This window comes from Osmerus eperlanus, chromosome 8, assembly GCF_963692335.1.
Source record: "Osmerus eperlanus chromosome 8, fOsmEpe2.1, whole genome shotgun sequence".
Classification (NCBI taxonomy): domain Eukaryota; kingdom Metazoa; phylum Chordata; class Actinopteri; order Osmeriformes; family Osmeridae; genus Osmerus; species Osmerus eperlanus.
Window position 1 is genome coordinate 1,334,484 of NC_085025.1, and position 27,948 is coordinate 1,362,431.

Genomic DNA, 27,948 nt, shown 5'->3' on the forward strand with positions numbered 1-27,948 from the left:
GAATAATCCAGAAAGCACAGCTGACTCCAGCCGTATGGCGGACACCAATGAGGAAGCTGAATTTCGAGGAGCAGTTGGTCGAAGGGCAAGCAAGTTCCGTCGGTCCGGCAGCAACGTTCAGGCTGTGCAGGAGACAATGAAGGAGAAGCAGGTCACTACTGTCTAGATTGTCATTCATTGGCTCGCCAGTGCTTTATCAACACATTTGGTGAGAAGATCCAGAAAGACACTGACTGTCTCCCCTTTTAGGCCAGGTACAAGGAGGCTAGAGAGATTAGGAGGAAACAGATTACCGTTGGGCACAAGTACATCTTTGAGGTTCTGTCTGACAGGCTTTCCCTTGAGCTATCTGCAGTGGAGGACTTTATGTTAGATGCTCCATCTGTGAGTTGTTTCATCAGCTCCCATCCTTTATCCAAATAATATATTTTATTTTAACGAAGTGGTGGTTCAAAAACTGACGTTGATTTCTTGACAGTTTGCCCAATTTGATGAGTTCTTTGCCAAAGGTGGACGTAAGACTATTGCATTTGTGTACCAGGAGACTGAAGTCCCAGGAATAGGTGAATTAATCATTACTCACTATCATGACTTTTAACTTAATTAATGTCACTCATTGCCCAAACGTTACCTCTTTATCATCTACCTAAATTGACATTTGTGAATGAATTACATTTCAGAATGTGGACGCACTTTCCCTGGAACTGCAAAAGGAGCCAAGTTAATGAGACTGTTTGTAGCCAATTTGTCAGAAGTATGTCTTAAAGGGTTGTGCCTTTTTTTTGTGCGAACTAAAGTGGAGACGCCTGTCAACCCAAAGAGCATACATGAGGTGAGATTCTGTTAAAGGGACATTTCTCATTGAAGTAGCAGTTTGTATTAAGTATGTGAGAGATGTGGAAAAGACAACCAGAAAAGTCATAATCCATTGCTTTACAGGAGGTATTCTTTTCAATGCTTGATGCCACTGATGGTCTTCTAAAAGGCACCATGAATCTGTACTCAAAGATTTTATTGCCAGCTGTCAATGCAACAGAAAACTGGGGAGCATTAAATCAGTCTAAACATGGAGAAAAAGTTAAAGAGAACTTCAAAGACACCATCACCCGCTATGTTAGTTTCCTTGATGGTAAGACAGAAGTCTAAATTGTCATCATAGGCCTATTTACAGTATTGTCATTAGGTTAGATTAATATAATTACAGTGGATATGTGATGTAAACGTTTTACTGCTATGATACACTTCAGGAATCCAAGTAAGCATCGAAGGCACTGTTGAGCTGAAGCCAGCTGAAGGTGTCGACTTCTCCAGGCTGGTGTCCTTCGAAGACATTAAGACAGCAGCTGCAGACAATGACATGGTGCATCAACTTGAAGGAGTGTTGATGATGTGGTACAAACAGATTGAACAGGTAAATATTGGAGTGTGTTGTATGCTTGCATTGATATATTTGAAACACACTTCTACACAAAAGCCTAATATATTCTATGATTGTGTTCTACCTTGTAAGAGAGCCTTTTCTGTGATCTCCAGGTCCTCACAGAAAGCGATCAGATGAGGAAAGAGGCTGATGCTTCTGGACCGCTGACTGAGTTAGAGCACTGGAAGAGGATGTCAGCCAAGTTCAACTCAATCATCGAGCATATCAAGGGCCCAGAGTGCAAGGCAGTGGTGAACGTGCTCAATATCAACCGCTCCAAAATGCTGAAGGTGACTGCTGGAAAGCCATTGTTAAGCGATATAATGAATGTCTAAGATAACAAAAAAACAACTTTTATTGGCAAATGTTTCTTCCATAATGCAGACATGGAAGGAGCTGGATGTCAGGATAACGAATTGTGCAAACGAGGCCAAAGATAACGTGAAATTCCTGTATACCCTGGAAAAAGTCTGCCAACCTCTCTACAACTGTGATCCGGTATATTTTAAAATGAATTCTGGTTGTACATGAATTTGAGCATTGATTTGTTTGTGTGTAATGCGTGCATGTGCTTTTTCAGGTCACCATGGCCAAGAGCATTCCGAACCTTATCAATGCCATTCGAATGATTCACAGTGTTTCACAATATTACAATACATCCGAGAGAATGACTTCACTCTTCATCAAAGTATGTTTTCCTGTGAGGCTATCGACAACTTGGGGACTGAGTTTTAATTAACGGGAAGTGTTTATAAAATGTGGATGTAAAATGTGCCAGGTTACAAATCAGATGGTCACAGCATGCAGAGCCTATATTACTGACAACGGGTCTTGCCGAGTGTGGGACCAGGACACACAGGACATCATTAAGAAAATACAGGTGACTGCTGTCCCATTACCACACATGTTAATCACACAACAGGAAAGCAGAACATAACAATCATCCAGTGCTTTGAACTGATATTCCCTCTTTTGTGTCGTGTTTATAGGACTGTATCAGCTTGTATCGGGAGTATCAGTCCTGCTTCCATGAGACGAGGAAACAGACCATGGGGAGGCCTGGGGAAAAGCCTTTCGAAGTGTCGGAGATGTACATATTTGGCAAGTTTGAAGGGTTTTGCAAAAGATTGGAAAAGGTGTGTATTGCTCTTGTGCTATCTTTCAGCATTGTGAATTCCATCACCCTCCTTGATCCCGAGGGGCTTTTACTCACTTTGTTTTTGTCTAGATAACCCAAATGATTACAGCAGTGAAGACTTTCTCTGTTCTTGGAGTATCAACCATCGAAGGAATCGATACACTGGCTGGGAAGTTCCAGAACATGTACTTAACCATGAAGAAGAAGCAGTACGATATCTTGGCTCCGAGGAAAGCCGAGTTTGAGGTGGACTTTGCTGAATTCATGACTCAGATGAATAACCTTGAGGTTGGTTTTTCAGAGACTACTCATTAAAATAAGTTTGAATTGGTGTGTGACTTAAATTTAAAGCTTATTACTGATCATGATTTACATTCTCTCCATTAGAACCAGCTACAGATTTTCATGAATTCCTGTTTCTCCAAAATCCTATCTTCTCAGCAAGCCCTTGGTCTCCTTCAGAGGTGTGGATCACTAGCTGCAACCATTTAAAATGTTAATTAAGATTTAAGTGGCTCATTAATGAACGGTCAGTCCAACGCTCTGTGATTTCAGGCAAATTAATAGTTCTAATATCCACAGATTTCAGAAGCTGAACATGCCCTGTTTACAAGCAGAAATATCCAACACAGTGGGCCTTATCTTTCAGCACTATGTCTCAGAGCTGGAGTATGTGAAGAAGGTCTGTTAACTAACATTTTGCAATTAAAGTTGCAGAGTTGCATTTGTTTAACCTCTGTATAACTGTGGATCTAAAACATTGCTTTGGCACCCATAGCTCTACCAGACACACAGAGAGGACCCTCCTTTAGCCAGGAACATGCCTCCAGTAGCTGGTAGGATTGTTTGGGTCAAACAGCTGTACAGGAGAATAGAGGAACCCATAGACTACATACAGGTAGGACTATGAGCCGAATCATCTTTCAAACCTTAACATGTATGCTCACACATTCACTCTGTGGGTTAACTTGAGGTGTAATCATGTTATCCATAGAAAAACTCAAACATCCTGTCCACCACGGAGGGAAAGGAGGTGGTCAAGATGTTTAACCGCACTGCGGCAGTGTTTGTCGAGTTTGAGCTTCTTTACTACAGAGCCTGGATTAGGGAGGTCACACAACTCCAATATGGTAAGTCATCTGTGAAGAAATATATTTTAGACATACTCCAAACCAATTATTATGTGTGGTTACTCTCTGCAAGCCACACTACTATTATCTGACATATATATTATTATTATTATCATAGACCCCCTAACTCGCACTACATCCACTACTATCCTTTTATTTTTTACATCCTATTGGGAAAAAAATATCACCAGAAGTCTCTCTGTAAAGTCTCTATATTACGTGATGAAGTCATGTTTTGCATCAACCTTTAGATCAGCGATTCCCAAACTAGTGGTCTGCTAGGCTAATAAAGGTGGCCCGCCAAACCAATGAAAACTAAATTATGAATAAATATTGATATATACTGTTAGTACATGATTCAAAAAATTCTTACTCATTTTGAAATGACATTTTGCCTTTAATTCATTGTGACCCAAACGCCAATAGTTACGCTTGGCACGTTGACAAAAGACCAACTGATTTCCAACTTGCATATGCCCACTTCAATTCACTAGACACACATCACTTCCTCATTGCGTAAACCAAGTCAACAACTTCCGGTAGCTGGCAGTTACATAAGTTCTCTTGCACAAAATGCAGTTTTTTACAGGGAATTTGGGTGTCTTCCCAAAATGACAATCAACTGTATGTACATAGGATTCTATGTTGCTGCCCTTCAAGCAAGAGGGAAAAGTTGAATACATTTTTAAAATGTCATATAGCAGCAACCTTTTACTTTCTTACATTACAGCTCTACAAGCTACGTTGTTAGTTCGCCACCCAAGCACTGGAAAACTACTTGTTAACTTTGATCCTAAAATCACTGAGATCATCCGAGAGACCAAGTGTATGCTGAAGATGGGCCTGGAGGTTCCTGATCAGGCCTTGAGAATGGTCAAGACGGAACGCACCATAAAGGCCAACCGCCTCCGCCTAGAGGTCATATTACTCACATTATTACATGTTCAGGAATAGTGCCTCCGCCTAGAGGTCATATTACTCACATTATTACATGTTCAGGAATAGTACGCAATATATTTGACTTCTTTCCTTCTAGACTATTCTTGCCCATTTTGAGGAAACTTGTGATAAGATACCTGCTTTCTTCTACAATATGATGGCATCCAAAATCAAAAATGTGAGATTGTACTTTTTTTTTAATGTGAAGCTGTTGAAACATAATATTATAACCCTGTCATTTGACTGTAGTTCTAGTATTTCTGCTTATCATGACTTCTGTTTATATTTGGTTTAGGTGGAGTGCGTGCTTCGTCATGGTTTGGTTCTGTTAAACTGGTCATCTCTCATCCTAGACAACTTCTTCAAAAATGTTGATGTTGCTATGGCGGATCTGACCCAAGTGCTCCAAAAGGTAAAAAATAAACATGGGTGAGAGAAATGTTGGAATGTAAAATAAACCCTATGTCAGATGGTTCTCCAGTAGAGCGTGTGCCCTGGCCTGTTTCTGACTAGGTGCGTGACATCTGTGACATGCACGTTGATGCTGCCCTTCAAGACATCTCAGAGACTGTTCTGGTGGGCCTCCCAGAGGACAGGCCCTCCTCGCTGAAAGCCCTCGTCAGCATCAATGAGGTAGGAGATCACATCACACAAGGGTTTACTGTTTTACCACCTGAAAAAAAGTCAATGTAGTGTCAGAAAATGTTTGTGTCCATGTTTTTTAGAATAAGTGTGCAGAGTGGGCCAATACTTTAGAGCGCAGGAGCGTGCAGGTTGAGGAGGCTGTGAAGGAGCTGATTTGGACGTTCAAACTGATCTATGAGTCCAAGAAAAACAAAAAAACTGGAGAGGAGCCAATTGTTACAGGTACTTTTTAAAAATAGTCAAAAGAAGCCAAAGGTATTAATTGCACAACACTCCATGTTACATTTGTGTTTATGTTGACCTCCCCAAATTCTGCATTACAGAAAAGAAACGTGTTGCATTCTCAGAGGAAGTGGAGGCTCCGTCTGACGAGGATGGACTGAATTCAGACTCCCAGGAAGCTGACAAAGATGATGACTTTGAGAAGGCACGTCCTGAAGCAAAGTACATGGAATGCTGACAGAAGAGGTTGGATCAATAACTCCTTTTATCATTTCAGGAGTGCAAAGAGATGTACACCTGCTTCAGCTCCAAGCTACTGGATGCATTGGTCAAAGCAACAAGATTGTCTCTGGACACTTTGAAGAGAAGGATTTTTGTTACAACGTAAATATGAATGCAACTCTTATTGAGTGGTCTTCATATCAGGTAAATGTTTACTTAACCTTAGTGCTATGAAGTACTCATATTTGTTTAAATATCCGTTAGGCTGTCTGCAAGAAAAGGCAGATTCACCTCGAAGTCAGATGAGGTGGTCAATTTCATCCAGTCTGAAGTACACCTTGCCATACCTAATGTGGTAATGTCATTTTCCAACACAAGCTTTTTTAAGGGGGATGAAGGTTTTAGGTATACTTGCTTCTATCACTTTCTCAGAATCTTATTGGATCTGGTTCCAGGTTATGGTGCCCAGTCTGGATGACATCCAGCAGGCCATCATCCGGCTGGTGCACCTGATCCTGGAGGTCAGTCGAGGAGTGGCACGCTGGGGGCAGGAACGCTGCGTTGATGACAAGCCCTGTGCCAAACGTGAGGCCGCTCAAAGCTCAGCATGCAAACACCACGTCCCACCTACACAGAACAATGCTACCTAGACGAGCACAGATCCAGGAACAGCTATAAGGAGATTTGTTTGCCACTGAAAACATATTTTGTATCTTTGTGGGCGTAGCCAAGCTGAAGAACTTCTACCAGAGTGTGGCTGAGCACAAAGACGTGTGCAAGCTGGTGGCCCTCCTGACGTCATCGGTCAACTCTCTGAGGAAACCAGCCAGTGATGTCATGAAGCTGTTCCTCCCGTTCAAGGTGATCTGGGCGGAGGACAGACAAGCCAAAGTCAAGGTGGGCCGGAGGGTCTTACTTATACACACTTGTTATTTCCGAGACGTTGTTGTAGTGTCTGTTCTTCCATCATGTGGTTTTTATAACTCATACAATTCTTAATTCTGGTAATTGAATAGGAATTTATGGACAGTGGCCCATACCTGACTCAGATCAAGTCTGAGATTCTGCACTATTTGTCCTTTGAACAAGAGATTGAGGATATCAAGGGGACAATTATTCTGGGATGTATTGAATTGTCAACAGGTAGGCAAACTGTGTTTGTTACTACACTAGTGTTGTAGCTGTTGATTTCTAAGGAATGTAATGAACATTTAATCATTTCATTTTGATTCCCTTGTAGCTCCGCTAAAAATGTCCCTGACAGTGGAGGCGAAGGCCTGGAAGAAGCTGCTGTGCAGATACCTGAACGAGGAATACAAGACCAAGATGATGGAGATCTCAACGTTCACTACAGAGCACCTCAAAAAGCTCTCCAGACCCATCGCTGACCTGGAGGATGTCCGCTTCGCCATGGAAGCTCTGTCTGACATCAGGGACTCGGAGATAAAGATAGACATGACTTTGGGGCCCATCGAGGTATGAGCATTACCCATACATGTATATCATGGTGCTCCCAGATTTGGACATGCTGTCACATTGGTCTGTATGTGTATGTCTTCTCAGGAGGCCTATGGCATCCTGAATAGATTTGAGGTGGAGGTGACTAAAGAGGAGGCAGAAGGAGTGGACACTCTCAGATACTCCTTCATTAAACTGCAGTCCAAGGCGGTCAGTTGATTATAGGATCCTTTGGTGTGCTGTACACATATGACTGATATCAATTAATTAAACATTTACTCTCCAGAGATCAGTGCAAGATGAGCTAGTTCGTGTTCAACCCAAGTTCAAACAAAACATGTTGGAATCAGTCATTGTCTTCCAAAAGGATGTTACAACATTTTCAGACCAGTATGAAAAGGTAAAGAGGGCGATTCAAAATCATATTTCCATAATAAACATATGTCATTTAGGGAGATGGGTACAGTGGTACATGAGTATTTAACTGCAGATCAAGAGATTGCAAGTCCCAAGGCCCCTGCTGTAAGTCACTGTAGATAAGTGTCTGCTGAATAAAGACATGTAAATGAGTCATTACCCCTTGTAGGAAGGTCCAATGGTACCAGGGATTGCTCCTAAAGAGGCCAGCGCGAGGCTTCAGATCTCTCAGGTAGAGCCTGTTGAGACACATTGTCATGTTTTTTAGGTAATTGAACAGACCTTATCAGCGTGGGTCACTTGTTTTTCTGTTTTTATCCCCAGGCCAGATGTGATGACCTGTACAGGAAGTTCATCACATATTCCTCAGGAGAGCAGCTGTTTGGCTTGCCAGTCACAGATTATGAGACTTTGCAGCAAACTAAGTAAGAGGTCATACTAGTAAATATTTGGTGACTCATCCACTTACTTTGTTTGTACAGCCATCTATTACCGGATGGGCTTTAAAAACAAAAAGATGCTGATCTGACTCATCTTCACAGGAAAGAGCTGGGCCTTCTGCAGAAGCTTTATGGCCTTTATGACACAGTGATGAACAACATCAGTGGGTACTACGACATCCTGTGGACAGAGGTGGACATTGAGAAGATTAATGCAGAGCTGTTAGAATTTCAGAACAGGTAATGTGGCTCTGTGTTCCTGCTGCGTACGGAGACCTTACTCTGTTTCCTCTCCCGTTGAGATTTAAGGCACATGTTTAACCTTTAGGTGCCGCAAGTTGCCCAAGGGTCTGAAGGACTGGAAGGCCTTCCAGGATCTAAAGAAGAGGATTGATGACTTCAGCGAGTCCTGCCCCCTGCTGGAGATGATGGCCAACAAGGCCATGAAGCAGAGGCACTGGGACCGCATCACTGGTCTGACGGGACACAAGTTTGAGGTGGATTCAGACACCTTCTCTCTGCAGAACATTATGGAAGCACCCCTGTTGAAGTACAAGGAGGACATTGAGGTGAGTAACGTCTCACACTGGAAACGTTTTCACGTTGCTAATAACACTTCAGTGGTTGTGTTACTCTGTCCCTAGTTCCCTCGTTGAAGCGCTGTTTGTGTTTCAGGATATCTGTATCTCAGCTGTGAAGGAGAAGGACATCGAAGCCAAGCTGTCTCAGGTGGTGGACGTCTGGTCCAGCCTGTCTCTCAGCTTCATGAACTTCAAGGGCCGAGGAGAGCTGATGCTGCGAGGCACCGACACGGCTGAGATCGTTACCGCCATGGAGGACAGCCTGATGCTGCTGGGCTCACTGCTCAGCAACAGGTAACAACACACACTCACCTACTCACTACTGTAAGGCTGGGTGTCAAACCTGCCCCCACCTACAGAAGCAAGAATGCCACTGACTGGGATCCAAACTGGTTTCAAACTGATTTAAACAGCAGTAGTAAAAATAGTTGATGTCATCGCACTTTTACCCAGATATAATGCCCCCTTCAAGAAGGACATCCAGAACTGGGTCTTTAAGCTCTCCACCTCCTCTGACATCATTGAGCTGTGGCTCATTGTCCAGAACTTGTGGGTCTATCTGGAGGCTGTGTTTGTTGGAGGAGACATTGCCAAACAGCTACCACAAGTACAGCATCAGTCTTTCTACATTTGTAATATATAAACAGTCACTATAGTGTTCATTAGGATAAATATGCACTCATCTCTTGAGATATACTCTATTACGATTTCTCTTTAGGAAGCAAAGCGCTTTCAGAACATTGACAAAGCCTGGATCAAGATCATGCAGCGAGCTCATGAGATCCCCAATGTAGTGCAGTGCTGTGTGGGCGATGAAACCATGGGCCAGCTCCTGCCTTACCTCCAGGAACAGCTGGAGCTCTGTCAGAAGTCTCTCACAGGGTCAGTCCTCACTAACACACTCACTCTTCATTCAGTACCATGGCAACTTAGAAAGCCAGTCAATCTAAACCAAACAGTATATAACAGCTGCATACGCCATCTTATAAACACAAATGGCAAGGCTATTTTTCCTGATAACCACAACATTGTTTATCAACAGGTACTTGGAGAAAAAGAGGCTTCAGTTCCCCAGATTCTTCTTCGTGTCTGATCCCTCTCTTCTGGAGATCCTTGGACAAGCCAGTGATTCACACACCATTCAGGTATGAATGACCCCTTACATCCTCAATATTTATCTTTATGATAATAATGTAAAAACATATTGATAAGTGAAACATTTCAGCCTCACCTCCTCGGAGTGTTTGACAATGTCAACGAAGTTGAATTCCATGCCAAAGACTACGACAAGATAATAGCTGTAGTTTCTCAAGAGGGAGAAAAAGTGCCGGTATGTAACATCCTTTTTATTTGACTAACATAGCAGCATCCCCAACTATCCTTAGACTGCCTGTATGTGTGTGCGTGTGTGTGTGTGTGTGTGTGTGTGTGTGTGCGTGTGTGTGTGTGTGTGTGTGTGTGCGTGTGTGAGTGTGTGTGTGTGTGTGTGCAGCTGGACCACCCTGTGATGGCCAGGGGCCCGGTGGAGCTGTGGCTGGGGGAGCTGCAGCAGCTTCAGCAGTCTTCCCTGCACTCTGTCATTAAAGCAGCCGACATCCAGATCAATGACACCGGCTTCCAGCTCCTCACCTTCCTCAACCAGTTCCAAGCACAGGTGGGGGTAGCGGCTCAAAGGGCCTCATAGTACCACTCAAACCAAATACGGTTTGGGAGTTAAGATGGGTTGAATAGTCCATAGTAGGAGAACTGTCTGTGAGTGTCAGAGTGCGCGTGCTGTGTTTGTGTGGTCAGGTGGGCCTCCTGGGGATCCAGATGCTGTGGACACGAGACTCAGAAGAGGCGCTGCGCAACGCCAAAGATGACAAGAAGATCATGCCTCTCATGAACCAGAAGTTCCTTGATCTGCTCAACATGCTCATTTCACAGACCACACATGACCTGACCAAGTTTGACCGTGTCAAGTTTGAGACTCTGGTCACCATCCATGTGCATCAGAGGGACATCTTTGACGACTTGGTGAGTCATTGAAAAACCAGACAAACATTTTGAGTCATGTAGTTCTCAACTCATATTTTTGGATTTGTGCTCAAATGATTGATTGCTCCTCAGGTAAAGATGCACGTCAGATCCACCACTGACTTTGAGTGGCTGAAGCAGAGCAGGTTTTACTTCAAGGAGGATGTGGATCACGTCCTTGTGTCCATTACTGATGTCGACTTTGTATATCAGAACGAGTTCCTGGGCTGCACAGATCGTTTGGTCATCACCCCTCTCACTGACAGGTAAGGGGAGCAGGCGAGGGGAGAGGTAGATGAGCGTAGTTTGAAGCAGGCTTCAGACGCTGCACCTGTGTGCTCCATGCTGGCCAGGTGCTACATCACGCTGTCCCAGGCCCTGGGCATGAGCATGGGCGGGGCCCCAGCAGGGCCTGCAGGGACGGGGAAGACCGAGACCACCAAGGACATGGGCCGCTGCCTGGGGAAGTACGTGGTGGTCTTCAACTGCTCCGACCAGATGGACTTCAGAGGACTCGGCAGGATTTATAAAGGTTGCTAACGAACTCAGCTCCAGTTTAATGCAGATGGATTTTAGAGGTCTTTATTGTCCAGTTGTTCTTTACTTTGAAGAAACCTTGCCTGTGGGTTAGTCATTTATTCCCTTTATCTTAAGTCCCTCGCAGCCAGTTTCAGTTATGTTGGATTGATACACTGGTCCATAGAAGTCATCGCAAAAAAAAACAACTCAAAATTATGTTGAGCTCTTAAAATATATTGAAAAGGTATTGAATTTAACTTCAGGATTCCTGCATACACTCTGAATATGAATGTTGTGTGTTCCTTTCAGGGCTTGCCCAGTCAGGGTCGTGGGGTTGCTTTGATGAGTTCAACAGGATCGACCTGCCTGTGCTGTCTGTAGCTGCTCAGCAGATCTACGTCGTCTTGTCATCCCGCAAGGAGCAAAAACGGAACTTCATCTTCACTGATGGGGACCTTGTGGACCTCAACCCAGAGTTTGGGCTCTTCATTACCATGGTGAGAGGGAGACCACAGAACGTATGCTATAAACAGCTGTGTAACACAGACGACACTCTTAAGGGGCCAACTAACCTCCCTTGTTTAGAATCCTGGCTACGCTGGTCGGCAGGAGCTCCCAGAGAACCTGAAGGTCCAGTTCAGGACTGTGTCCATGATGGTGCCTGACCGACAGGTAGGCTCCCACACACTCTCCATCTGAATGAACCCACTCCTTCAGCACTCTGGGTCAGCACTGTGTCCACCATCTTCTCTCAGATCATCATGAGAGTCAAACTGGCCAGCTGTGGTTTTATTGAGAACGTCGTCCTGGCTCAGAAGTTTTTTGTCCTCTACAAACTGTGTGAGGAGCAACTGACTAAACAGGTGAGCAGTTGTGCTGCTGTTGCTCTCACTAAACTCACTAGCCTCCCTGCCCTCACCACCTCAGCAGAACAGCCATTCACCATCATATTGAGACTTGTTGACTGTTGCTCGTTCTTGCGCCAGGTCCATTATGATTTTGGTCTGAGGAACATCCTGTCAGTTCTGAGAACTCTGGGTGCTAATAAAAGAGCGCGTCCCGCCGACTCCGAGTCCAGCACCGTCATGAGAGTGCTCCGGGACATGAACCTCTCCAAACTGGTAGGACAAGAGGACTCCATATCTAGTGTGGACATCCCTGCTGGGTCAAGCACCACCGGCAGCTTGTGGGCTCTCTGTGTTCCAGGTGGACGAGGACGAGCCTCTGTTCCTGAGTCTGATCAGTGACCTGTTCCCTGGGATCCAGCTGGACGGCAGCACCTATGCAGACCTGCAGGTGGCTGTGGAGAACCAGGTGCAGCTGGCTGGCATCGTCAACCACCCACCCTGGAACCTTAAGCTCGTCCAGGTGCCTCTTTGACTCACCACTCACCCCTCTTTAGTATTTGATCTGTTCGTAGACCTTTACAAGTTTAAGCAGTAGTATTGATATATTTTGTATGCATGTGTTTCCAGCTGTATGAGTCTTCACGTGTGCGCCACGGCCTGATGACACTAGGACCCAGCGGCGCAGGGAAGACCGTGGTCATCAACATCCTGATGCGTGCTCTGACAGAGTGTGGACTTCCTCACAGGGAGATGCGTATGAACCCGAAGGCCATCACTGCCCCGCAGATGTTCGGTCGCCTTGACGCAGCCACTAATGACTGGACCGACGGCATATTCTCCACTCTGTGGAGGAAGACCCTGAAAGCTAAGAAGGGTACGTCATGAATACCCATATATGTTTAACTGGGTGGAGATCAGCTCCATTGACAGATGTTCATCTAATTGAGCTGTCCATAAGGACCTAGGTAATTGACCTCTACATTGCAACTGACCTGTATTTTGTCTTTTCAGGGGAGTTCATTTGGATAGTGCTCGACGGGCCTGTAGATGCCATCTGGATCGAAAACCTCAACTCTGTGTTAGATGACAATAAGACTTTGACCCTGGCTAACGGGGACCGGATCGTCATGTCTCCTGTGTGTAAGCTGGTGTTCGAGGTGCACAACATGGACAATGCCTCCCCAGCCACAGTGTCCAGAGTGGGCATGGTGTTCATGAGCTCCTCTGCTCTCAGCTGGAGGCCCATCCTTCAGGTAGTGAAGCTGCTCTGGTCTATACATGGTCTGTGAATCAATACAGTGTAGGATTTTCTTTTTTTTTTAACGCATTTTTCCTGCTTGGTTTAATAGGGATGGGCTAACAAACGCAGCGCTCAGGAGGCCGACGGCATCATGACTTTGTACGACAAGATATTTGAGGATGCTTACGTGTTTTTGAATCAAAGTCTAAAACCTAAAATGGACTTTTTAGAGTGCAATTACATCATGCAGGCATGTTTGAGACTCACATCTCAATCCCCCCACACACACACGCACACACAAACACACACACGCACGCACGCACAAGCACACCAGCTGACAGTGTGAAGTCCCTCCTGCCAGCCTCCTTCCTCCTGTGTGTTGTGGTAGTCGGTGAACCTGCTGGAGGGTCTGATCCCCACCAAGGAGGCCGGGGGTCTGCTGAGCCCCATGCAGCTGGAGCGCCTGTTCGTCTTCTCCCTGATGTGGAGCCTGGGGGCTCTGCTGGAGCTGGAGGACCGGGAGAAGCTGGAGGCCTTCCTCAGGGCTCACAAGAGCCACGTCAGCCTGCCCAAAACACTGGAGGGACAGACCATCTTTGAGTACATGGTCAACCCACAGGGTAACTGCTAATACCTTTAACTTTTCCATGCTTATCTTTTCACAGTAGGACACGGATACTGAGCTGCCCTGCTGGCTGGCTTGGCTCTGTTTATAAAACTGACTTTTCTATTTCAGGTGAATGGGACCATTGGGATAACTATGTGGTAGAGTACATCTATCCTACTGACTGTGTGCCAGACTATGCCTCCATCCTTGTGCCTAACGTGGATAACACCAGAACCAGTTTCCTGTTGGAGACGATCGCAAAACAACGCAAGGTACCCTTTGTTCTTAACAAGTCAAGTCTACTTTAATAAATGGTTCTTGTGACTCTTCAGTGACGTCTGTATGGATTTGAACAGGCTGTGCTGCTCATCGGCGAACAAGGAACTGCAAAGACAGTGATGATAAAAGGCTACACAAAGAAATATGACCCTGAAACAGACCTCTCCAAGTCACTTAACTTCTCATCCGCGACTGAGCCTACCATGTTCCAGGTATGAGAGGGTTACGTGAGGTCTGGGCATCGTCCCTCTACTGCCTCTGTTGAGTTGTGATGAGCGTTGTTGTCAATATGTTGTCCCAGCGCACAGTGGAGAGCTACATTGAGAAGAGAATGGGCAGTACTTACGGCCCTCCAGGAGGGCGCAGGATGACCATCTTCATAGATGACATCAACATGCCTGTGGTGAATGCGTGGGGAGACCAGGTATAGGAGCCACTAGCATATCTGGCCTTCTAGCCACTTAACAGGAGCAGGAATGCTAAATGGAGTATTCTAACCGACAATGTTGTACGATGCACAGATCACCAATGAAATAGTCCGTCAGATGATGGAGATGACGGGTATGTACAGTCTAGACAAACCTGGGGACTTCACCACCATAGTGGACCTGCAGATGCTGGCAGCCATGATTCACCCCGGGGGTGGGAGGAACGATATCCCCCAGAGACTAAAGAGACAGTTTTCTGTCTTCAACTGCACTCTGCCCTCCAACACATCCATCGACAAGATCTTTGGTACGTTTCCATATAACATGCATACTACCAGTTTTAAATACTTTACAGTGATCGACATTAAGGCTTGTCCGTTTTGTCCTGGACAAGTGAAAAAAATTCAGTTTGGGACGGTTAATTTTGCTGTTAGGGGAAAAGGTTAGTTGCGAGCCCTGCAATAGAGTTTAGTAGAGTCCTCACCTTAATTTAAGATTCGTATATGTTTAGTGTTTGCACCTCCCTGCCACAGTAAATTCAGTTTTTGTATAACATACATGGCGAATAAACCGAATTCTGATTCTGATCAAGTACTCATCAATGATGCAAACATATTTTTGAAAAGAAATTGCAAATATTTGTTCAACCTTTCAAAACCTTTTTCGTTTTTCAATCTTTTTTCAAGGTTTTCAAACGTGGAATACTTTAAAAACTGTTTTTTAGAAAAAAATTAATCACCTTTCAAAACTTGGGTTGGTGGGTTGGGTGGCCCCTCACTGTGCCACAAATAGGGTTTGGTGATTGGGGTGGATTTTAATGTTGAGTTAGGGGTCACTGGTGAGGTGAGTGTAAGGCATGGAGGGAGCTTTAAGGGGCATAGGCTGGTGGGTGGGGATGGGTGCACTAACCCTGCCACTGGACGGCCCACGTGGCATCATTTTCAAATCATTTTTTAAACCTTTTGAAACCTTTTCACTACAGCCACACCAATAATTGTGTTAGCCCCACCATGACACAAGCAAGAACATTGTGTATTCTATAGTTAATTCACATTGAAATTCAGACATTGATTTGAGCCCTACGACTGTATAGATTACTTATAAAGTGTTGCAAATAACCCCAGCTTTATGATGAGTATATTGAAGTATCTTACTGAAAAATATGATTAATACTCGTTCCTACAGGCGTCATGGGCGGTGGGTATTTCCATGAATGCAGAGAATTCAAGCCTGAGGTTTCTGAGATGGTGAAGTATCTTGTGTCTGCTGGCAGGATTCTGTGGCAGTGGACCAAGGTACTTACTTTCCATGGATCACATTTATGATCCTTTAGAAAATATTCAGTTATCATGTACAGTTCATGGCACTAAGTCTCAAATCATTTTCTAACTTGTGAACTCCCAGGTGAAAATGCTGCCCACACCATCCAAGTTCCACTACGTGTTTAACTTGAGAGACTTGTCTAGAATCTGGCAGGGCATGCTCAACATGAGAGCAGAGGAGTGTGAGGATGTCCACACGCTTCTGGCTCTGTTCAAGAGTGAATGCACCAGGGTGATCGCAGATAGGTACCTGAATCACATCAGAGTCATTAAGTAGTAGTTCATACTCCTATTAAAAGTATACCAGTTTTTCAGCTGTAGGTTTCTTTGTGTTGCAGGTTTGTGTGCTCTGAGGATAAGAACTGGTTTGAGAAGGGAATCAGCAAGGTGATCCAGGAGCATGTTGACCCCAGCCTGGTGGCAGAGCTACACTCGGATCCTTACTTTGTGGACTTCCTGAGAGAGGCCCCGGAGCCCACGGGGGAGGAAAACGACGACTCCAACTTTGATGCTCCCAAAATTTACGAGCTGGTGAACACAAGTTGTAGTCAGAAATCGAAACTCGTGTTGTGTCTTTAATCACTCATTCAGCATCATAACCCCACCGTGTTCTCTCATTCAGCATCATAACCCCACCGTGTTCTCTCATTCAGCATCATAACCCCACCGTGTTCTCTCATTCAGCATCATAACCCCACCGTGTTCTCTCATTCAGCATCATAACCCCACCGTGTTCTCTCATTCAGCATCATAACCCCACCGTGTTCTCTCATTCAGCATCATAACCCCACCGTGTTCTCTCATTCAGCATCATAACCCCACCGTGTTCTCTCATTCAGCATCATAACCCCACCGTGTTCTCTCATTCAGCATCATAACCCCACCGTGTTCTCTCATTCAGCATCATAACCCCACCGTGTTCTCTCATTCAGCATCATAACCCCACCGTGTTCTCTCATTCAGCATCATAACCCCACCGTGTTCTCTCATTCAGCATCATAACCCCACCGTGTTCTCTCATTCAGCATCATAACCCCACCGTGTTCTCTCATTCAGCATCATAACCCCACCGTGTTCTCTCATTCAGCATCATAACCCCACCGTGTTCTCTCATTCAGCATCATAACCCCACCGTGTTCTCTCATTCAGCATCATAACCCCACCGTGTTCTCTCATTCAGCATCATAACCCCACCGTGTTCTCTCATTCAGCATCATAACCCCACCGTGTTCTCTCATTCAGCATCATAACCCCACCGTGTTCTCTCATTCAGCATCATAACCCCACCGTGTTCTTTCCCCTGATGTCCTCTCACAGATCCCCGGCTTTGACTTCCTTAGTGACAAGCTCATGACGTACCAGACCCAGTACAACGAAGCAGTCCGAGGGGCCAGCTTAGACCTGGTGTTCTTCACCGACGCCATGACCCACCTCATCAAGGTCTGGGCTCCTGCCACACCTCCAGCACCCCCGTCTGGGTCTGGGCTCCTGCCACACCTCCAGCACCCCCGTCTGGGTCTGGACACACCTCCAGCACCCCCGTCTGGGTCTGGACACACCTCCAGCACCCCCGTCTGGGTCTGGACACACCTCCAGCACCCCCGTCTGGGTCTGGACACACGGTGAATTCTATTCTTGTCTGTTGCTTTTCCCACACAGATCTCGCGCATCATCCGGACAGACTGTGGGAATGCTCTGCTGGTGGGAGTAGGAGGGTCAGGGAAACAGAGTCTCACCCGGCTGGCTTCCTTCATTGCGGGATACAGCATATTTCAAATCACTCTGACCAGGTAAACAACATGAAATAGGATTTGGGCTGGACTTAATTTACAGTTATCTTCATTGAGGCTCATAATAGGTGGACAGAATGATCAACAGGGGTGTGTCTGTTGGGTGTTTACTTGTCTAGAACATATAATATCAGCAACCTGATGGATGACCTGAAGCTGCTGTACAGAACAGCTGGAGCTGATGGGAAAGGCATCACCTTCGTATTCACAGACAATGAAATCAAGGATGAGGCCTTCCTTGAGTACCTCAACAACGTGCTGTCATCTGGAGAGGTGAGGGCGCTCAGGACCCATCTAACACAATACATGAAAGAAGGCCGGTTTCAACTTTCTTTTTCCACTGTGGTTTGAATGCAGGTGTCTAACCTATTTGCTCGGGATGAGCTGGATGAGATCACCCAAAGCCTGATCAATGTGATGAAGAAGGAGCAGCCTCGCATACCGCCAACCTTCGACAACTTGTACGACTACTTCATCTCCCGGGCCAGGAAGAACCTGCACGTGGTGCTGTGCTTCTCGCCGGTATGACTTGTGTGTTGACTACCATTACTACCACGCTCCTATAATATTGATTGAGTATCGCAAGATGACATGCTAAATACTACTGATAGCAAATTGCAATAGTAAAATGCGATGTATTTTTTGGATGCTAAAAAATCGATCAGGCTGGTAAATCTTTTCTTCTACTGGACACCTTGGCTGCTAAGCCAAAAAGTTACTTTTGCACCCTGTCTCTCTCTATACCTTGCTGACTGTGCCATATGGTCAAACTGTCTTTCCATGCAACACAGTGGGAACTCCTCTGCACAGTGTCAGCTCATTTCCTCCCCTCTCCTCCTCGGCAGGTTGGGGAGAAATTCCGCTCGCGCTCTCTGAAGTTCCCAGGGCTGATATCCGGCTGCACCATGGACTGGTTCACTCCCTGGCCTAGTGAGGCCCTGGTGGCCGTGTCCAACTACTTCCTGTCTGAGTTCCACATGGTGTGCTCTGCAGAGGTCAAGGCTGGCGTGGTCCAGACCATGGGGGTGTACCATGACAAGGTGTCCCAAGCCTGCGACAGCTACTTTGAGAGGTATGGAGGAGAAAGGCATCCAATTATGCATCCTTGCACTTGTGAAAATGTGTGTGATATTGTGTCTATGACGGACACTAGTTAACCTTAAGCCTTGTTTTCCTTTGTTTCCTCCAGGTTCAGAAGAAGAACTCACGTCACTCCTAAATCATACTTGTCCTTTATTAATGGATACAAAACAGTTTACTCAGAGAAGCACAACTACATTGACAACCTGGCAGAGCGCATGAACATAGGTAAGGACATCCAGGAACATTACCAGCCACGCTTCACTGGACAAGACCAGAAACTCTGTGAGGAACATTAGGAGTAAGATTATTCTTGCTAGATGTCAGTGTTCTGAGTCCATGTGGGATTGCAGGTTTGTCTAAGTTGATGGAGGCCAGTGAGTCTGTAGCACAACTGTCCAAAGACCTGGTGCTGAAGGAGAAAGAGCTGGCTCTCGCCTCAGTCAAAGCAGACAAGGTAAACAGTCTGAGCTCAGGCATCACATTCAAACTCTGCCAGGACCACTCCTGAACTGTTCTCTAAACACAGGTGCTGGCAGAGGTGACAGTGAGTGCCGCGGCAGCCTCCATTGTGAAGAACGAGGTCCAGATTGTGAAAGATAGAGCCCTCAAAATTGTGGAAGGAATTGAATCGGAGAAGGCCTACGCAGAGGTCAAACTCCAGGCTGCTAAACCAGCTCTAGCAGAGGCAGAGGCTGCTTTGAATGTGAGTCTATCATCAGACTCAGGATCCCCATCATAGACTCATCGTCAACCAGGGAACCTTCAAGTGCACACACACACACTGGTCACGAAACCTTAGCAAAACATCATCCTTAGAATCTGTTCATGTTCTGACACGCGTGTTCCCTATCTCTACAGACCATCAAGGCTGCTGACATTGCCACTGTGAGGAAGTTGGCCAAACCGCCCCATCTAATCATGAGGATTATGGATTGTGGCCTCCTGCTGTTCCAGAAGAAGTTGGACACCATAACTATGGACCCAGAGAGGCCTTGTCACAGGCCCTCGTGGTCAGAGGCTCTCAAGGCAAGACAGTCACAGCACTCCCCCCCGTTAGTTAGCTCCTGTTCACCCTGTTTGAATACCACGCTGCTTCCTCAGCTTGATGTTCTGTGTGTGTGGTTCAGCTTATGGGTGCCAGCGGCTTCATGGCCTCCCTGCAGCAGTTCCCCAAGGACAACATCAACGAGGAGATGGTGGAGCTTCTGCAGCCCTACTTCCGCATGGAGGACTACACCTTTGAAAATGCCAAGAAAGTGTGTGGTAATGTGGCCGGCCTGCTGTCCTGGACTAGGGCTATGGGCACTTTCTTTGGCATCAACAAGGAAGTACTTCCACTCAAGGTGAAGGGCCTACCGGTTCCTCCTCAGTATAGAATAAGAAGATGACATTGCATGCGTTGGTGATATTATAAAAGGTTAGTGAAACACAGTTTGTGTGTGTGCGACCAGGCTAACCTGATCATCCAGGAGGGCAGGCTGACGCTGGCCAATGCTGAGCTGGCCACGGCTCAGTCTCAGCTGGACGACAAGCAGGCCGAGCTGGACCTGGTGCAGGCCAAGTTTGACGCTGCCATGAAAGAAAAACAGGTGAGGTTTCCTTTGCTGAAAGGAAGTGATGTTATTCAAGTGCTGTGCGTGCTACTGGGAAGCGGGTGCTTTTCAGGACTTGCTGGACGATGCTGAATCGTGCAGGAGAAAGATGCAGGCGGCCTCCACTCTCATTGATGGGCTGAGTGGAGAGAAAGTCCGCTGGACTCAGCAGAGCAAAGAGTTTAAATCCCAGATCAACAGGCAGGTCACAGATAAACAGCATTTCACAAAGAAAAACGTAATATGGTTTAAAAGTCAATCTAAAATTATTGATATATTCTGGAACATGACACCTTTCTCAGGAAATGCCCTTAAGTAGCGCATGTAACAATTTATGCAGTATAAAGTTTATACTGCAGTCGGTATCATGTAATAGTTTTGTATAAAGGGAGTCAGGTGGCTGAGCGGTTAGGGAATCGGGCTAGTAACCTGAAGGTTGCCAGTTCGATTCCCGGCCGTGACAAATGACGTTGTGTCCTTGGGCAAGGCACTTCACCCTACTTGCTTCGGGGGAATGTCCCTGTACTTACTGTAAGTCGCTCTGGATAAGAGCGTCTGCTAAATGACTAAATGTAAATGTAATAAATACAGGATGTTTTGTCATGAGACATGGTTCTCTCCTCTGAGAGTTGTCCACATTGTGGCCTGACTTGTGGTCTCTGCTCAGACTTGTGGGGGATGTCCTCCAGCTGACCGGCTTCCTGTCTTACTGCGGACCCTTCAACCAGAACTTCCGCAACATGCTGTTAAAGGAGGTGTGGGAGTCAGAGCTCCGCAAGCGGCAGATCCCTTTTTCAGAAAATCTCAATGTCATCTCCATGCTGGTCGACCCTCCCACTGTAAGAGCCAGCACAAGTGCTACCTGTTTGATTTACTGTGCTGCTCCCTGGGATTTCACACAACCATAGCTTATCATGGTAGATCAACATTCTCAAGTACTTGTTGTTGTCAGATAAGCGAATGGAACCTGCAAGGATTGCCTGGAGATGATTTATCGGTGCAGAATGGCATCATAGTCACCAAAGCCACCAGATTCCCCCTGCTCATGGACCCTCAGACCCAGGGCAAGGCTTGGATCAAGCAAAAAGAAAAAGCCAACAATCTGCAGGCAGGCCTCTTGTGTTACACCCAGCTGGGACATACAGTACCAGTCAAAAGTGTGTCCATACTTTTGACTGGTACTGTAAAGCTTAATTTATACTTCGGTCGCGGACACTTTTGAAATGGTCGCCGACGAAAAAAAAAAAGTGTCGCTCAGGCTGCTGCATTTATACTTCGGCAAACAGTCGCCTGTGCTCAAGGTTCGCGTGACGTAAACAGAATCATTTTACCGTTACATTCATAGCTATGGTTACATTGTTAACGCTTTGTAGCCTAGGTGATCAATCGGAGAAACTGACTATTTTAATTTTTCACTATGTGACGACATCCGCGCCAGTAGAAATTTCTCCTGGTAGGCGACACTTCTAAGCGACGGTTAAAAGTGTCGACCAAGACGTCATTTCTGTCGGCGACCTTTTCAAAAGTGTCTGCGACCTAAGTATAAATTGGGCTTAAGTTTGCTAACTAAACACAACACACAAAGTTATTGAGTGTCGTCAGTCAGTCATTTGCCGTGTGTGTTTCCAGGTCACATCCCTGAACCACAAGATGTTCCGTACCCATCTGGAGGACAGCTTGTCCCAGGGACGGCCCCTGCTCATAGAGGACATCCGCGAGGAGCTGGACCCTGCTCTGGACAACGTGCTGGAGAAGAATTTCATCAAGTCTGGTTCCACCTACAAGGTACACACTCCTCACCTAGCTCGTCTAGTTGTGGAAACAAGGATCCTGTTCCAGCCAGTTGTGGTTTTAGGTGAAAGTGGGAGACAAAGAGACGGATGTGATGAAGGGCTTCCGGCTCTACATCACCACCAAGCTTCCTAACCCTGCATACACACCAGAGGTCAGCGCCAAGACCTCCATCATCGACTTCACCGTCACCATGAAGGGTCTGGAGAACCAGCTGCTGGGCAGGGTCATCCTCACCGAGAAATACGTCAGTCTCATCTCCGAGCAACACTGTCACACCCACCAAGAAGACTTGTTGAAACCAGCCTGGTGCCAGCCTAATGTATGTGTCCATGTTAAAGGAGCTGGAGGCAGAGAGAGTGAAGCTGATGGAGGACGTCACAGCCAACAAGAGGAAGATGAAGGAGCTGGAGGATAACCTGCTGTACAAGCTCAGCTCCACCAAGGGTGGGAACTGTTTTTAAACATGTGTTTCTGGTCCTTTTCCGCTGTATTGGATGGGGGACAGTTAGCTAGTGAGAGACAGGAATGGCAGGGTGGAGAGAGGGGAAGACATGCAGTGATTGGCCGGGGCTGGAAGGGACCCTGGGCCTCTGCGGTTAAGTCTCAGCCTACGTGGTGCACTCACCTTGAGCTGCCAGGATCACCCTGATGAAGACATACAGTTTGCTTCGTAGCTCTGAAACACTGTAGTAACGTAGTGTCAGTGATTTACCCGTGTGTGTGTGTGTGTGTGCGCACTTGAAGGTTCGCTGGTTGACGATGAGTCTATGATCGGGATCCTGAGCGTGACCAAGCTGACGGCGGCGGAGGTGAGTGAGAAGCTGCACGTGGCAGCAGAGACGGAGGTGAAGATCACCCTGGCTTCAGAGGAGTACCGCCCCGCCGCCTCGCGAGGCAGCACCCTCTACTTCCTCATCACAGAGATGAGCATGGTCAACGTCATGTACCAGACCTCCCTGGCTCAGTTCCTCAAGATCTTCGATCTGTCCATGGCCAAGTACGACACTCACCTCACCCAGCTAGTCAGCAGATTTGTTCGTTCTGTGAGTAAAATACTTTCCTATTCTCTCCTTTTTTAAATCCCTTTTTTTGATGTGTTTTGTTGGGTGTTCAGGTCAGAGAAGTCTCCCCTGACTCAGAAGCGCATTGGCAACATCATTGAATACTTGACCTACCAGGTGTTCAAGTACTCAGTCCGAGGCTTGTATGAACCCCACCAGTTCATCTTCACGCTCCTGCTGGCTCTCAAGATTGACTTACAAAAGGGCAACGTCAAGCACAACGAGTTCCAAATCCTCATTAAAGGTACAATCCAAATTATATAAATGGTATGAAATATCATTTAAAAACTGTGTTTTTGCGATACTGAAAGTATACTTTACTTTGTGTTTTCAGGGGGGGCTGCCTTAAATCTGAAGTCTTCTCCCTCCAAGCCGTTCCGCTGGATCCTGGATCTGACCTGGCTGAACTTGGTGGAACTCAGCAAACTACCCCAGTTCACTGAGATCATGAACCAGGTCTGTATAAAACAATCTAAATGAGGTTTCACTATGTCATCCTAATAACCTCCTTTGAGGACACATGGTATCCTTGTCACCATATTGATTCTACAGGTTTCTCGCAATGAGAAGTGTTGGAAGATGTGGTTTGACATGGACTCCCCAGAGGAGGGTGTGATCCCCGACGGATACAACGACTCTCTGGACGTCTTTCACAAGCTGCTGCTGATCAGGTGACCTTTCACCAGCTTCTGCTGATCAGGTGACCTTTCACCATCAGGTGGACAGTGCTCCATGTCAACTCAGTCATCTTACCAGTGCCGGTCCTTCCTGTAGGCGACATAGGCAGTCGCCTAGGGCAGGGAAGAGGGGGGCGGCATTTTCCCAAGTGCATCCATTAATTAACCCTCCCGCACTACCAGCAGTGTGCGGCCAACCGCGCCACGTCATATGTCAGTGTTGCAGTGTTGTGGTCAAGGGTGCGGCACCCGGATTTGCGGTCTGGGGGGGGGGGGGGGGGGGTTGATAAATCTTGCCTATGGTGCCAAATGTGCTAGGACCGGTACTGCATCTTACAGAGCAGGTTCTCTCTCCACAGATCCTGGTGCCCGGACCGCACCATCTCCCAGGCCAGGAAGTACGTAGGAGACTCGATGGGCATGAGGTTTGCTGATCCTGTCATCCTCAATCTGGAGCACACCTGGGAGGAGAGTGACACACGCACCCCTCTCATCTGCTTCCTGTCCATGGGCTCAGATCCCACCAACCAGATCGACGCTCTGGCCAAGAAGCTCAGACTGGGTGAGCCCTGCTCCCATTCACCTCCTCACATCCTGTCACACGCAGGATCCAGATCCTGAACTGTGTGATCTCCTGCCTGTGTGTTTCAGAGTGCAGAGCTATATCCATGGGACAAGGGCAGGAGGTGCACGCCAGGAAGCTCATCCAGATGTCAATAGCCCAGGTAAGAGCCCCCAGGCACCGTCTGACTGCAGGCACACAGTTAGAAGCAGGTCATGTTGACCTGTTTCTGTCCTGTACACAGGGTGGCTGGGTCCTGCTTCAGAATTGCCATTTGGGTCTGGAGTTCATGGAAGAGCTGCTTGAGACCATCACGGTGACGGAGACCATGAACAAAAGCTTCAGAGTGTGGATCACCACCGAGCCCCAAGATCGCTTCTCCATCACGCTGCTACAGGTTAGTCCCAGAAGCTTCTCCATCCTGACGCGGCTGTGCTTCTGTCAGATTTGCTGACTCTCTCTGCTTGTTTCCAGTCTTCCATCAAGTTCACCAATGATCCGCCGCAGGGCGTGCGAGCTGGCCTGAAGCGCACGTTTGCTGGGATCTCTCAGGATCAGCTGGACATCAGCAGCCTGCGCATGTGGAAGCCCATGCTGTACAACGTGGCCTTCCTGCACACCGTCGTACAGGTGCTGCTCCCACACAGGTCATGTGATCAGCACTCGCACCTGCTATGAATGGGTCCCACAGGTCATGTGATCAGCACCCACACCTGCTGGGAATGGGTCCAACAGGTCATGTGATCAGCACTCGCACCTGCTATGAATGGGTCCCACAGGTCATGTGATCAGCACCCACACCTGCTGAGAATGGGTCCAACAGGTCATGTGATCAGCACTCGCACCTGCTATGAATGGGTCCCACAGGTCATGTGATCTAGCTTTCATTCACCCTTTCAGGAACGGAGGAAGTTTGGGCCGCTGGGGTGGAACATTCCATACGAGTTCAACTCTTCTGACTTCACTGCCAGTGTCCAGTTTGTTCAGAACCACTTAGACGAATGCACCCCCAAGAAGGTGCGTATTCTAAATTGTCTGAGGTTATGAGGTATTTGTTTTCCCTCACTGATCCATTAATATGACATGTCCTCTCATGTAGGGTGTGTCGTGGGTGACAGTGCGTTACATGCTAGGAGAGGTGCAGTATGGAGGAAGGGTTACTGATGACTATGACAAACGACTGCTCAATTGCTTCTCGCGGGTAATGTCATCGACCTAATGTGATAAATAAATGTGTACCTAAATGTGTATAAATTCCTGAATTGGGTGTATGATGTGCAGTAGATGGAAACCTCAGGTAATGCTTACAGGTCTCCACTGGGTGAAAACTGTTCCCTACAGGTGTGGTTCCATGACAAGATCTTTGAGCCAACATTCTGCTTCTACTCCGGGTATAAAGTCCCCGTGTGTAAGACCGTAGAGCAGTACATGGAGTACATCCAGACCCTGCCTGCAACAGACTCACCGCAGGTGTTCGGCCTGCACCCCAATGCTGACATCACGTGAGTCCCAGGACACTTCCAGCCATGGTCCTTAACGTGGTGTGCAGTTGGCATAGTGACCAGGCTCTGTGGGTGTGTGTCAGGTACCAGACCAACACCTCGGCCAACGTGCTGGAGACCATCACCAACATCCAGCCCAAGGAGAGCGGAGGAGGAGCCGGGGAGACCAGAGAGTCCATCGTGTACAGGCTGGCCGATGAGATGCTGCAGAAGCTTCCTCCTAACTACGTCCCTCACGAGGTCCGATAACCACGCCTCCACCGCACATGCTCAGATGGCTGGTCCAGGTCCAACCACAAGGTGTGCATTCACCTAATCCATGCTGTGTTGTTGTTGTGTGGTGCAGGTGAAAGCCAGACTGCTGAAGATGGGAGCCCTGAGCTCCATGAACATTTTCCTCCGGCAGGAAGTGGACCGGATGCAGAGGATCATTGGCGCGGTGCGCACCAGCCTGGTCGACCTCAAGCTCGCCATTGAAGGCACCATCATCATGAGTGAGGTCAGCAGCAAGATTTTCGGCCTTTATCATAGAACTGATGAGTAGATTTAAGTGATTATTGTGACGTTGAGTGTTTTTTTATTTCAGAACCTCCGTGATGCTCTGGACAACATGTTTGACGCCCGTGTTCCTAACTTGTGGAAGAAAATCTCCTGGGAATCCTCCACAATTGGTTTCTGGTTCACTGAGCTGCTAGAGAGAAACTCCCAGTTCTACAGCTGGGTGTTCGATGGAAGACCCAAAACCTTCTGGATGACTGGGTTCTTCAACCCACAGGGTGGGTGACTGAACCTCTCAGTTCTGCAGGTTACATTTCCAGGGGTTGTTATCAATGGACTCAGATCAAAATACCACGGACACAAATGGATAGATACGACCAACCAGAGCAATGAAACATGATCCTGGTTGTTTATGAAAAAGCCTCAACGTCTGTCCTCTGTTCAGTCACCGTATGAAACCCTGTGTCAGATAAAGGGTTGTGATTGGCAGGGCACTTTCCATGCCGGAGGGGAATCTGTTTCAAGGGTAGGTGTCCTTACCAATCTGCCAGATCAAATAAACATGAGCTGACAGATTGGTCTGGTTCCCAGGCGATGGGGTAACATGGAATTGTATTGACTTAACATAATCCCATTGGTTATCTTAGCATGTTCTTTGCTCTATAATATCAGTTTTATGATAATCCATTTAATTAAAGTAATGTCAAAGTAAAGGTAATGGACCAGACTTCACGTGAATCCATGTTTTTCCTTTCTATGATATCAGGATTCTTGACCGCTATGAGACAGGAGGTGACCCGGGCCCATAAGGGCTGGGCTCTGGACATGGTCACCCTGCACAACGAGGTGCTGAAGCAGAGCAGAGAGGAGATCACCGCCGCCCCCGCTGTACGGTCACTGTCTTCACCAGCAAATACAGAAACAAACACTGCTGCTTCAGAAGCTGTCTTATTGTAACCCTCTGTCGTTTTGTCTCGAGAAAGAAAACACATATGGGTGCTTCATCCGTGCTCAGCTTTTAGCTTGAACTCTGGACATGCACCAGAACAAAATGATTGGATATCCTGGAACTGATTGATGTTGTGCCCCTCTGCTCCTCAGGAGGGGGTGTTTGTGTACGGCCTGTACCTGGACGGGGCAGGCTGGGACAGGAGAAACAGCCGTCTGATCGAGTCCACGCCAAAGGTCCTGTTCACACCGCTGCCCGTCATCCACATGTTTGCCATCAACTCCACGGCCCCCAAGGACCCCAAGCTGTACATCTGCCCCGTCTACAAGAAGCCCCGACGCACAGACCTCACGTACATCACAGGGGTGGTGATAAAGACAGTCCAGTCACCAGACCACTGGATACTGCGTGGGGTGGCCTTGCTTTGTGACATCAAATGATGGGACACCTGCTCTGTCCTTCTGGTTACATATTTCAGTGACCTACTAACTGTTTATCCATTAAGAACAATGCATGTCTTATGAACATATGACTTCAAAGTGTTACCTTTTTGATGTTATTTGAAATAA

At 46.9% G+C, this 27,948-nt stretch overlaps 1 protein-coding gene across 1 annotated transcript; it reads left to right on the plus strand.

Moving 5' to 3' along the window:
• The first annotated feature begins 36 nt into the window (after positions 1-36).
• Positions 37-27,948, plus strand: LOC134025029 (dynein axonemal heavy chain 8-like). The gene is made up of 92 exons (XM_062467814.1): positions 37-151; positions 250-384; positions 479-563; positions 681-832; positions 940-1,129; positions 1,248-1,411; positions 1,534-1,710; positions 1,805-1,918; positions 2,001-2,108; positions 2,199-2,300; positions 2,410-2,556; positions 2,649-2,846; positions 2,946-3,022; positions 3,141-3,240; positions 3,337-3,456; positions 3,553-3,688; positions 4,419-4,606; positions 4,725-4,805; positions 4,923-5,039; positions 5,141-5,260; positions 5,353-5,487; positions 5,601-5,699; positions 5,772-5,878; positions 5,981-6,071; positions 6,172-6,306; positions 6,455-6,613; positions 6,733-6,859; positions 6,957-7,192; positions 7,280-7,384; positions 7,461-7,574; positions 7,761-7,823; positions 7,916-8,016; positions 8,134-8,271; positions 8,360-8,600; positions 8,707-8,906; positions 9,066-9,219; positions 9,331-9,494; positions 9,655-9,757; positions 9,838-9,942; positions 10,105-10,266; positions 10,404-10,628; positions 10,722-10,894; positions 10,982-11,160; positions 11,457-11,644; positions 11,733-11,819; positions 11,903-12,010; positions 12,134-12,268; positions 12,354-12,515; positions 12,623-12,869; positions 13,007-13,248; positions 13,345-13,485; positions 13,624-13,855; positions 13,972-14,114; positions 14,199-14,333; positions 14,423-14,545; positions 14,643-14,856; positions 15,735-15,844; positions 15,954-16,117; positions 16,210-16,402; positions 17,189-17,311; positions 17,531-17,661; positions 17,781-17,934; positions 18,019-18,183; positions 18,507-18,733; positions 18,851-18,969; positions 19,095-19,198; positions 19,271-19,447; positions 19,603-19,770; positions 19,872-20,087; positions 20,196-20,333; positions 20,410-20,537; positions 21,004-21,175; positions 21,289-21,444; positions 21,966-22,121; positions 22,192-22,374; positions 22,469-22,574; positions 22,875-23,127; positions 23,245-23,435; positions 23,526-23,647; positions 23,744-23,862; positions 24,228-24,430; positions 24,520-24,593; positions 24,675-24,827; positions 24,905-25,060; positions 25,331-25,447; positions 25,530-25,631; positions 25,772-25,932; positions 26,016-26,172; positions 26,279-26,431; positions 26,519-26,708; positions 27,197-27,318; positions 27,532-27,948. Exons 1-92 carry the CDS (start codon positions 137-139, stop codon positions 27,817-27,819), a joined length of 13,650 nt encoding a protein of 4,549 aa, XP_062323798.1. The 5' UTR covers positions 37-136; the 3' UTR covers positions 27,820-27,948.